Source organism: Diadema antillarum, unplaced genomic scaffold, assembly GCF_040938485.1.
Source record: "Diadema antillarum isolate AM-2024a unplaced genomic scaffold, OU_Dant_1.0 seq00001116_RagTag, whole genome shotgun sequence".
Taxonomy (NCBI): domain Eukaryota; kingdom Metazoa; phylum Echinodermata; class Echinoidea; order Diadematoida; family Diadematidae; genus Diadema; species Diadema antillarum.
In genome coordinates this window covers 808,902-821,981 of record NW_027271930.1, presented here as the reverse complement: position 1 = coordinate 821,981, position 13,080 = coordinate 808,902, and the positions used below count along the sequence as shown (strand labels likewise).

The 13,080-nt window shown below is 37.2% G+C and overlaps 1 protein-coding gene across 3 annotated transcripts in view; it reads left to right on the top strand.

The window, feature by feature from the left end:
• Positions 1 to 7,996, top strand: part of LOC139743858 (uncharacterized) — a 66,748-nt gene extending 58,752 nt beyond the window's left edge. For all 3 annotated transcript variants that reach the window (XM_071654319.1, XM_071654318.1, XM_071654320.1), the window contains 2 exons: positions 2,034 to 2,279; positions 3,096 to 7,996. In XM_071654319.1, the coding sequence (XP_071510420.1) occupies positions 2,034 to 2,279; positions 3,096 to 3,356 (507 nt within the window). In that variant the 3' untranslated portion in view covers positions 3,357 to 7,996. The remainder of the gene's footprint in view (positions 1 to 2,033; positions 2,280 to 3,095) is intronic.
• The last annotated feature ends 5,084 nt before the right edge of the window (positions 7,997 to 13,080 follow it).

Below are 13,080 nucleotides of genomic sequence, written 5' to 3'. Positions count from 1 at the left end.
GTGTGGAATGATTGTTGTTGTTTTTTAATTACTGAAACTTGACTGGCCTTGAAATAATACCATTATGAACTGTGTCTGATCAGTTGTAAGATACTTGAATGGTAGTGGATTTACAGTCAGTCTTAGAGGCAGTTGATAACTCAAAATCAGAATTTCCTATCATTCACAAACAACATAAGCTGTATGTTAACATGAAACATGTTACTCGAGTCTGGAGCTCACCTACAAACTTTGATAAGGCCTTTAAGAGAAGGATGAGACAAAGAAATGTGGGAGGGGGAGGGGGGAATGCACAAACATGTTTTATCACATCGCTCAGAAACTTCAATAAAGCTATATTACTGTGTTGTATCTGCTGGTTGAGAGATGAAAAGAGAGCCCTCATTTGTTTGGCATTGTGGTCTGGTTTTGCAATGAGCCTCCACCACAGTTTTCAAGAGTAGGAGAGCAACAAATTGGGGGGTTATCTCAAAGGGCTGGATTAAGGATGTGAAATGCTGTTGTGGATCTTCAGTCATGCTCCTATTGTGGTCTGGCTGTGGTATAGCAGGTTTATTGTGCCCTGGATTGCAGGGATTAACTAAAGCTTTGCTAGCTAGCTGGTGATTGGGGAGGGGCAGTTGAGGTTTTGGGATGAGAACAAGATGTTTTGTTGTCTTGCTTTATTTTGTGAAAGGGGGGGCTTTTATGCAGGAAATCTCTTTACAGGGATAAGAATGAACTAAGTGTAAAAATCTGCCCTTGGACACACTGTTTATGCAAATCTTTATTTACTATAATGATTATAACATGTAGGAGTGACAAAAACCTTACAGTCAAATCATAGATGGAAAATGGTATTAGCATTGCAGTTCTCAGTGTTCTTGTGCACATGTGTTGGCTTGAGCAGTCTGGTGTTGATGTAAGGACAGCACATGGATAAGAGATTACAGAATATTCCAAGCATTTGAAATGTAGAAGAACATATTCTGGTACACTATGTACTTCCCTGTACAGTTGGTCTCAAGGGACGAAATGTTTCCACACAGAGCAAAGAATTCCATGCTGCTGTGGTTACCGTGTTGACTGAAATGTGACAAACATTAATTTTTGCTATGTGCATGAACACATTGACTGCATGAACTCTCTCAGACAAGACGACATTTATTTTAAATGTTCTTCAAATGTCCTTTTTGTTCATATTCTTAAAGGGGAAGGCTAGTAACTGATCAGTGGGAATCAGTGCTGGGAGATGATTGTTCCAATCCTTATGGGATTCATTCAAGAGTTCATTGTATATCTATTGTTGTGTGAAAATGATTTGCTTCAGAATGGTCTCATATTCAAGTAATGTGCAGTTTAATGCTTCCAGGTTAGCGTCCGTGGTCAGTGACGGAGTATTAATTTGCACATTACTTGAATATGAGACCGTTCTGAAGCAAATCATTTTCACACAACAATAGATATACAATGAACTCTTGAATGAATCCCATAAGGATTGGAACAATCATCTCCCAGCATTTCCACTGATTCCCACTGATCAGTTACTAGCCTTCCCCTTTAAAGGCTGTATGTACATGTATATTGTCGCTGGGGTGACAAGACCTTGGTTCTCAAGTTTTGGTGAAAATGACTTTTTTGGATTGAATGGTCAGATAATCAGTCAAGTGGTGTTCTCTCCAAATCCTAGCTGTTTAACCCCCAACATGAAGCCACCACGACATGTCAAAGGAAAGGTTATCCCATTTGATATCATAGTGCTCTAGCTGCCAATGGTTTTTGCTCTCCTGAACATTTTGTAGATATGAGGTTTACGATAATGCTTTTGCCTGCATATTATGGTATGTACTCATGAAGTGATGATTGCAATGCATTCCAAGATAAAAGCTCATCTTATAATATTTAAGAACACTTTCAGAAGTGATGTTTATGGTGCGCCTGGGCCTTTTCTGCTTAAAATGCGTTGGCATCACAAATGATTTCTCTGCATGAAGGTGCTGTGCACCCAGATTCCATAAGGTAATTGGATTGTCGTTTGTTTTGCTGCCGCCCAGATCTCCGTCTACAGGAAGGTGCGCGACCCGGACAAGCCCAAGAAGCCCCCAACAGCCTACTTTTACTTCCTGACTGATTTCCGCGAACAGATGAAGGGGAAGACAATAGAGAAGGGGCGTCGCCTGACTGAGATCTGTGGAGAGGAGTGGAACAAGCTGACAGACGAGCAGAAGAAGCCCTACCTGGAGAGGGTGGCTACTGAGTACAAGACCTACCAGGCAGCCATGGAGGAGTGGAGAAAGAAGGTGAGACCAGCGAGAGACCGACCTCTACATCCCTTCAATCAGTTACTAGTCAGGAAAATGGGTCATTTGTGACTGGTCAATACATAATCAGTCACCAGTCAGTAAAATGGGTCATTTGTGACTAGTCAATACATGGTTTTAAAGATTTCTTTGGGGACTCCATCCTCTTTTCTGGATTTTGTTTTGATTATTTGACCAAGCCACAGTTGTACCTGTAATTGGCATGTTATGTGCACTGTTTTTCTGTCACAAAAAAGTTGAAATGATATGTTTAGTGTATATATATGATAGTATTGGTCGTCTATTTTGATGATCTTTGCATGACAGATGTAGGTCAATGTTGTATGCCATGCTCTGACCAAGAAAATGAATATCTCACCGATAGCTGACATGTTCCAAGATGCAAATGTTATAAGAATGTATTTCAACATTATATGTACCAAAAGTCCATACTGTAAAGCAAGATATTTTTTTACAACATAAAATTATCATTAATTGCCTCTGGCATTCAATGCATATAATGTAGACTAGAATTTTCGTGTGCAATTTAATTTTGCGAATTTTGGCTCTCACGAAATTTGCGAAATTAAAATGCAAGCTAACATTTATGGTTTACAGTATTTTGTTAGAGCATCAAGTAATTTTTTTTTTTGCAGATTACTAAATCTTTGTCATTTTCACCAAAATGTGTGCTTATGAAGTCGTATGTCAGTGGTGCTGTTTGGCAAATGTGTGCATCTTCAGTACTTGTTCTTGTTTTCTGAGTTTCTTCGTAGCCTGTTGTCATTTTTTTTTTCTGAAATCTTGTATTTGCAGAAGGGGCTAGTGGCAGCCACGAGTGCCCCTAGACCAGCCCCTCAGCCCATGGTGCCGCCCCCTCAGCAGCACCACCCTCCACCCACTATGGTTCCCCACAACCCCCAGCCAGGCATGATGACAGGCATGGCCATGGCCCAGGCTGCGTCCAGCTACAATGGCGAATTGCAGGGACCATCACATCAACAGGTCCTCTACGATGACGAGGGTGATGAGGAGGATGACGAGGAGTATGATGACGAGGGAGACGAATACGAATGATTGCCAGGGGCAAGGGGTCTAAGAAAAAAAAAAGCAACAAAGAAAATATCCCCATTGTCAGTGAAAAAAGGAAACGAAGAATAGAAATCAAGACAAAAACAACAACAAAATTGAATAGAATAATGGAAATACCTCCAAAAGATGTAAGGAGGTGAAGACTGTATTATAGCTTCAATCTAACAAACAAAATGTTGAAACATGCCAGTGTCATGAAATGGTCATCGATAAAAATTTTAAAAAATGTAAAAAAAAAAAAAGTGAAAGCAAAGCTTAGCAGGCAACTGTTTAGTGCACTAGACTGAAAGTGGGCTGGTGCTTTTGTATATATGGTGTAAAAAAAGCCCCCCCATCATAAGCATGGTGTGTCGCAATGACAATGAGAGAAATTGAAATGGTAGGGTGTAATATATCCCTTTCCTCCCACAGAAACAACCAAAAACCTCTCTCACTCTCTCGGCCAGCCCTTGTAGCATATGATATGGGGATGAAGACTTGTGTCTTCAGAAATCGCGTCTCCCTGACCACTTTGCGATAGTAAGAAAAAACAAAACAAGTGAGGGAGAGAGAGAGACAAAGAGACCAAAAGTCAGAACAAGTCAGTGTATTGGGCGCTTTCAAGAATTTGTAAGTATGTATGATACTGATAACTAACATTTTAAAATGGCAAATAAGTGACAGCATTTTTGTTGGTTGATCCAGCAGTATTTTATTTAGGACTGTCACTGCACATTCTTTTTGGAGTAAAAGGGACAAATATGTTTGTGAGTAGAAGGATTTTCTCAGTTTCTCTTTCTACTCACTGGAACATCATAATATTATGATGCATAAATTTGCTCCATTCCTAACTATGTGATATGCAACTTGTTTGCATATATGTCAATATATATTGATTAGTAATTTGTTTTCTTCTTCTCTTTCGGCTAGCTATATATCTATCGTCTCCCTATCAAGTCACGGGGAGGCAGATATTTTGTTTGAAAAAAAAAAAATAAGGAAAAATGGAGAAACCCAAAATATTCTTGAGAGCCTTGTAAAGAAAGTTGTAGACTTTGGTTGGATGGTGGGAGAGAAAGGATTGTATTTCCTCACAGAGATACAATGAGCTGTACAGTCATTAAATCAAATCAAATTGTATTGCGACAGCTGTGTGCAAAAGTAGTAGTAGCTCTCTCATTGGTTGGACAGACGTGACCTGCTCTGTACAGATGGGGAACTTGACATTGACCCTACTCTCATCCCACTGTCATGTTGAAAGTCATACTGAATGATGTGAAAGACAGCTCTTTTGAGTTTTTTTTTTTAAAAGGGGAAAAAATGTCTGCGATGAAACGATGTACCAATGTACGATATGTACCATGTTTTTGTTTTTTGGTTTGCTTTTCCATCAATGAGGAAATAAGTCATCAAGATTTTAATATCAACTATTTTGAGCAACAGAAGTTTTGAGGCCATGTTGATGCTCTGAAGGTATGGATTATTCAGATTTCATTCTGATCTCATGCAAAGTTTGCTGTTATAAAAGAAGGGGAAAAAAATCTGCCAGGCTCCATAACCCATGTGACCAAGCACTCTTGAACCACTTGTGTCAGATCTCAATATAAATTCTGAGAATTTCTGGTCTGAATGCACTTTACCAGGGTATCTTTATCAAGATTCATTTCATAATTTAACTGTTGACTACATAAAGTTGTATGTACACTAGTCATTCACAAAGTAACTTTATATTCTTTGCTACAAAGACTTAGCTTTGTAAATGAAGTTGGGGGGGGGGATGGTGAAAGACAACCTTATTCAATTTAACAGCAATGTCAGTACATTGCATAGTTTATAGACCAGGTTCTCCATTTGTCAGAGGCAGGTCACAAAGTTTCATGAGAATTTTTTATCATGTCTGCATGCCTTGATGTACATCTAGCTTTTACATATGGTTATTTTCTTGGTTAGCTTTGGTTTTTCATCCATCTACTGTTGTTCCGAATGTTGTATTAGTCGAGATTGAAGCTGTGGAAAACACAAACAAAAGCAAAAAAAGAATGAGTGGTTATTAGACTTATATTAAAAAAAAAAAAACGCGTGTCAGAAAAGGACCTTATAACAACTTGTGTAAAGAAAGTCTGTGTAGATCAAGTCCAGTACGTCAATGTACATGTGTAAACTATATTGAGCGTGACAAGTATGATACTAGTATGTAAGAAGAAATCATGACAATTCAGTGGCTGTCTTAGTGGTGGGCTTCAGATATTGATACATTTTCTGTTTTAAAAAAAAAGAAGGCGTCCAAAAACGTGAGAACAGTATTAGTATTGTATTCAAGTTTGAATAACCAATTGATCATATTTGTGGAGTAGTTTCTGCAATTCAAAGTAACTAATTTTTATCAAATCTCTCATCTCTCCACTTTTGTCTCTTTCTTACATCTGGCTGTCCTTTGTGTTCTTCTGTTCATCTGTCTTTCTGTCTCTCTCTGTCTCTCTCTGTCTCTCTGCTCTGTCTCTCTCTCTCTCTCTCTCACTTTCTCACTCACTGAGTTACACATCTTTTATTTTCCTGTAGTATTTTAATCTTATTTAATTGATGATAGGCAATGTATCTGTACTGTGCATAGTGGATTCAAGGTAATTGCAGTTGTGGTTCAAAAAATGCATGTTATGAAGAGGTTTGTTTCTCTGTGTTTGACTCTGTTTAGCAACCCCATCTGTAATCTCAGCTTTAAAGGATCTTGTAGATAAAGGTGCTAGTTTTGAAAATCTTCATTATCAGAGTTTGTTTTAATGTGGCTGTCTTGTATTGTGACCTTTTATTCTTTTTTTTAGATGATTATTGTTGACTTCTCTGTGCCAATGATATGTTTTTCAACTCAAGCCACGAGGCAGCTATGTAGATGACAAAAGTGCATTCCTCTTCTACTATCTTTGTTTTGCTATTTTGCTTTTAAATCTTTTAATTCGTTATTATTCACCCAAATGCACAGCATGTGGACGTTTGTATTGGTTTTAAGTCTTGTCATAGCTTATGCAGAACTTGTCAATGTTAACTTATAGAAAAGATTCTCCATTCATGTGTGGGCTTTTTTAATTCGATTTTGTGAGGCATAATTCCCCACCAAAAGAATCTCCCAATGACATTACAAAGGCATAATGCGTGAGTGGACCATTCTGATAAGAATACTGGTACAGAATGCTGCTTTAGGAGCTGGAATGGTTGATTTCTAGTTAAATGGAAATCAAGATTTTTATTAGAATGATTCAGAATTTGGTCTTTACTGTGCAGTGTTCCTGTCTCTTTTCCATGAATTCTCTTTTACTTTTGTCTATAGTCCCCTTTTTTTTATGCTGTCATGTTGAATCCATGTGACAACTCTTGCCAATGAAACAACTCTTTTGAATTTCCTGGAAACGACTATTCTTTACTTAAGAGGATGTCCCTCAAGGTAAATATTCTATATCCTGCTCTCATTGCCTCTCAATCTGTCAGTTCCCATGAATAGTTCAGTCTCCACTCCCTACCCCCTTTAAAAGCTCGAAGGTTTTCCTTTTCTTGTTGCTTCTTTCTAAGTGAAAGAGAGTTTATATGCTGTTGTTAAGCAGGCATTAGTCCCAAACATATTTTTGAATACTCCTTCAAGAACAGAATAAACATCACTCCTTTGCTGTTTCATAACATTTTCATTGTAGATACCTAAATTGCATAGGGTTAAATTTAATGGAGAATCTTTACTTGTTCTGTGTGTCGAGAGCTTATTACCTTGCAATATCATAGTCATTCCACTTTGATAGATGATTTCCATGTGTAGTCAAGTTTCATGTCCATTCATCAGTCATCCCGCTCTGCAGTCCTTGTGTTTGTCTGTTCCTCAAAGGAGCAGTGTGTCCCATCCCAAATTTCAGCTGAAATGGTTGTTAAAGAGACTCTGGCTAGCAGCAGATTTTTCAGCCGTGTCATTTATTCCCTGGTAACTCAACATTTTTATTTTTTTTAACAGTTTTGATTCAAGGGCAGTGAAGAGTTTATGTCCCAAAAAAAGTTCACTCAATTTGATTTGCCCACTTTTAACTCGGCCAGCTCACAAGTGTGTAACAATGGCACTGTCCTGTGTACGAGGGCTTTGCACATTTTTACTAATTTATTAATTTTTTTTTCATCAAATATTGTGAATGCTGCTACTGTAAACCAATCCTGTTATTGCGTTGGGCGTTATAAGAGCTTAGCTCAATATTTTCACTTCCCAATGCCACCATATGTTCCTGCTTTATTCTTTTCACTCTGAATGATGAGGGGATGAAGTTCAATGCTGATGTGACACACTAGCCACCTGCCTTGCAATTTCCCTTTCCTTTATATCATCTTTCTCTGTTCCCATACAGTGTTGATATTTTGTTTGGTTATCTTGTTTTATTTTCTTTTAAACCAACAGAATGGAAGATATTTCTAGAAGTAACTGAGTGGGACTCTAAGCATCAAATTTGCCAATTGATTGCTGTTTGCAAATGACAATGAGAGGTTTTGTTCTTTATCAAAGACAGACTAAAGACTCAAAACGTGATATCTATAATGGAGAGGTAATAACCACGCACAAAATTTGTAAGCTTTTTAAGACAGTGTTACCATGTAGATATGACATCACTTCTAGTTCTTCCATTTAGAAAAAAAAAAATCTTTCACAGTAGTAGTCCACATGACATTTGATAACAGCTGCCACTTTGTAAGGGGTGGCAGGATATTCCTTGTCCAACTTGAATGTTTCTAATGAAAGCAGTCAAAAGAAGTTGGCAACTGTTTGAATTGGAGAGGAGACTTTTCTTCAGAAGTCATCTTCTCTAAGCTAGCTGCCAAATAATTCCTATTCTATTTTACTGATCCTGTATTGTAATGAAAGTATTTGCCAAAAAGTAAGTTATTGGCATTTTTGTACTATTTATAAGAAAACAACAAAATACATTTGACTGGTGTATTTGTACTAGTCAATATGAAGTTGTGAGGTAATAAGTAATATATTTGTGTATAAAGTTTGTCCATTGTATGTGTATTCATAATGAGAGAGGGAGACAAAAATGAACACCCTTACTTGATCATGACCAACTTGTATACAAGAGACTTTTTAGCCTGAAGTGCCAGACATTATATTTACAGAGATTGTCTGCCTTCTCGAATAATTTTTGACATAAATCACTTTTTTTGTGTGTATTTTGATGATCTGAAAATGCTCTATTTGTAAGACGTGCAAGTATTTTCAGATACAAAAAATGCACTCTTGTTTTCTATGGTAGCAATTTTTTGATAAAAGGGCCTTTTTTCTCCTTGTAATGATCCCTTGCTTTTTTTTTCTGTAGTCTTCATGGTGTAATGTTACAAACAACTGTAATGTTATTTTTCTTTGTCCTATTGAAAGATGAAGAAGCCCTAACTCTTGTCAAATTGGCAACGTCTGTGTTCATCATGCTGTCAATTTGGTTTGTCATGCAGCATTGTACTTGTCTAGGGATAAAGTGAACCATCTCTATGTAGATGGCATTTGTCCTTTTTTGTCTTAAGTTTTGAATGTTGCTTTTTCTCATATGTATTTAAAAAGTAAGTACAAGAAATTCAGATACCCTGTAATGGCACATTTATTGTAAGTATTGCAGTGTAGTTATTTATTTTTAGCAATTTCCATGCATAAAGACAAAACATATCATAGTATGATATGCTATACCATATGGTCATTTCATGCAAACATGTCAGCGTAGGACATCAGCTCTTGAAAGTAGATAAATTTTGCTCTCACTTTAGTTGCCTTATGAGTGGACTTTGTTGGTTTGAAGTTGAGTCCCAAAGGATATTTTAAGCCCAATGCCTTCATGATATTTAGTAATCAATTATCCATTGAAACATAATTATGAAACCAAGCACACTGTCCATTCCATGAGCCTTCTTTTACCTTTCTCTGTTACTGTTTACAAACTCGTAGGTCTTTTCCATTAAGTTTCATAACAGTTGCATCCATGTCTTCATGATTGACACAAAAGTTAATTTGTGAAGACAGGAAGGGATCAGTAATATCATTTAGCAAGTCTATCTCCTTTACAGTTGCACGCTGTTCACAGTCAGTACAAAACAACCTCATTTGAGGTAGAACTTCTTGGAAATTTTTTAAAATCAGTATTTGGTATCTAGTCACCTGTCATTCTGATATCTTCAAAATTTAAAACATGACTTTCCTTGTCTTTTTTTTTCCTCCAGATTGTTTAGGTAATATTGAGACATGACAATCCTGAGTCCAGTAATGGTACAATGCACCACTCTCACTCTTTCATTGCATACATCATGCACTCATCCAAAGTAGTAATTGGGGGATTTATTCGTGTTCTTTTGTACAAAGGTATTCCATGCAACATTTTCACAATTGGTATGTTCATAGTAGTAGTTGTAAACTAAGATGACATCTTGTACAAATGTTACACAAAGTTCTCATGCAAGACCTCGATTTTGAAGCAGATATAGTAAAACTTGAGAAAAAAATTAATTCATTCTACTTCAAGCACTTTTGTTGAGTTAGAGGAATATATGACTTTCCTCTATCATGTGTACCAAAACAGTTTTGCTTTCCCTTACCTGGTAATATGACAACAAACATTCATTGATATTCTTTATTATTTATATCTCTGTTTGATAATGTCATTATTGCTGTCCAGTCTCCACCATTTAAACTGAAAATGTTGAACATATCATGTAGACTTTGATTTAAATTTGTTTCATCCTGATATATGGACAAAACATAAATGTATTCATGTATAAATTGATGTAGATGTTAACAGACATTATATGTCTTTGGAGTACATCATACTTAGTCGGAAATGCTCATTATCATTGAAGAAAAAATGCAAATGAATTTTAAGTTATGTATCTCATTTAAAAAAAAAAGAGAAATCTATATTTGATTTCACAATTCAGTCCTCAAATTTTCAAATGCATATCAACCATCAAAGAACTACACCATCCTTAACAAGGACACACGAGCTATTCAATCCTATCAGTTTGATCTCACTGTACATTTTTGTCAACCCTGTTAGCCAACTAATTGGCAGATTTCTCGCTGGCCATACACATTGAGGATTTTGTTTTGTTCATATCTGTTCATTGTCGCAATTGCTTGTCAAATTTTGTGGTAGCTGAACTGTAGGTGTATGTATTTGCCACTTTTTTTTTTTGTAATTGATGTTCTATACCTACATTTTGTAGTAGAGTGCTTATCATTTGTACTTCCCAGTGAGAATTTTTAAATAAAGATGTCAGAAAAAAAAGTGTTTTCAGATCCATCTCATTATGTCAGACTGATAGTTTAACTCTGTACATGTGTAGTTACCATGATGATGCAGGGGTCACGTTCACATGGCAAGTTGTGCATCCTACTGATGATCTAATTGAAATGATGCCCAGGCATATTATGAAGATGGTTTTGCTTGAGGCTTTAGAGAGGCATTCCTGCAGATTCTTCAAAGACAGTGAGGCATACAGACATGAATGATCAATGAATGCTGCTAGATGAGTATTTTAAGTGGCAGTTGCTGGTAGGGGTTGGTGTGATCATGGACCTACTACACACATGGACATTTGTTAATTGATTCTGCACCTGTTTCTGTCAAAAGCATCACAAAAAACATTTTGAACATGCTTTCCTGCCTTGATCCAGTCTTTTCCACCAACAGCCAGCATGGATAAAAACAAGATGGTGCTTTGAGAACTCTTAAAAACTACATGCACAAAAGATAATAACTCTGAAATCTCAAGGAAACTGCATGTGCAGTTCAAGTGTTTAATGGGAAATCGTCGCACAAGCAATTTCATTTGCAAAATGCAAGTACTTCCCATCATTGGTCAACCAAATAGACCGAAGTGAGCTAAATGTTTGGTAACTAAACAATGATCAATATGCAATATAGAATAATACTAAATAGGAATAATTAGCTATGAAATTAAACAACTAAACCCCCACAATAACTAAAGCATGGCAGTACAACTCAGAATAAGACATAAGAACATTTTCTATAGCATCAATTCAATGACACTGCTTTGGCATACTGTATACGCTGTAATTTTCGCGTACATAAATTTTCGTGAATTGCCGCTGTCACACATTTTCGCGAGTGGTTAAATTCGCGATTGGGGGACCAGAGAAAATATGAAGTGGCAAAGAAAGTGTGAATTTTCAACTTACTAGCAAATAAGAATGATACTAGTTATACACTGCATGAAAAAGACTTGACAAACTCTGCGAACTAGTAAGTTAGAATTCAACATTTTTGAAGTGGTTAAGTCCATCGCGCTCGATTTCTGACGAGTGGTCCCCTTGCGATAATGGATTGGCTCTCTACAGTATTCGTAAGTAGACGTGGACGTGCGTAAACAAGCTTAGCCAGTATGGTCTGTTCGGTAAGCCGTGACATGGTATACTTGTAGTACTGAAATGTTCGTATCATCAAGGCAAGAGATTCATTTTGGAAGGTAATATTTTCGCGTGTTGTTAATTTCGCGAATAGCTCCTGACTCGCGAAATTCGCGAAAATAAAACCCCCGCGAAATATATAGCGTATACAGTAATACAATGTATTTCATATTCAAACACCACAACTTGTAATATCCTTGTCCACCTGGTGCATGATAATGTGATTTCATTTTTAACCTACCTCATATTCAAGACTATGGCTGGAGCTGGCCTAGACACTCATGCTGAATGGGTAGGCAAAGGTGTGGATCAAGTGACCATCTCAAAAGCTTGGCTAGTTCTAATGTTTATGAGGAGGGTGTCCTTTACACACACAAAAAGATAAAATTTTACCTTGGTAGAGTGGTCACACTGTATGTCAAAGGCAGAGATTCTGTCCCCCAAATACTATACTAATCAACAAAATGAAATGTACTTTTCATCAGTGACACACATCTATTTCTATACTGTATCAGTTGTCTAATAGCCATATCCTTCCTGCAATAAGTCGAGCAACCCAAACCCCAAACTGTAGGTAAACACTCTCGATCAAACGTCATGCAAATGTGTGCAAACTTTGGATGTAGGTATGGTGCTAGCTGCTACTGTAGAGCAAGATAGGATGGGAAACAAGCCAAAGAAAGTCTCCCCTTGCACAACTCAATACCGAGGTACCATGCTGCACACACAGATGCTGCGGTGTATTATTACACCTACAAACAATAGAATGAAGGGGATTCTAGTCAAATTTATTGTGACTTGAAAAAGCAACCCCCACCTTAATATTTTTTTTTAATTGTTAGTGTGAGGCAGTAGCAACTTTGCTATGCCAGAATTTTATAAATATCAATTTTGTTGACAACTGTTATAATGACTTCAATCTTCTTTTTCTTCATATGGCAAAATATGTTTGATACCATTTGCTGACTATTGTTAGTTACCTAGAGTAAACCACGAGGGGTTGGCATCTTTTGCTCATTTTTCTTGTGTGGGTAGGAAGGAGGACCATGTCACTGGGTTAGCACCCTCCTCTTTGAATGAATGAAGTGGGATCTTCTTCGTGCACATATCCGGACTAACTCACACACAGGATCACCATTTAAAGTCCTATCCTAGGAACAATGTGTTTTGCCTCTTACTAGAGGGGACGGTATGATTACACACAACAGTGCTCAGCTAGACTCGGGAATGAAACATGGGTCCATAAGACTGGGAAGCAGATGCACTACCAACTGAGCCAAATCAACACCCTGTTACAATTAT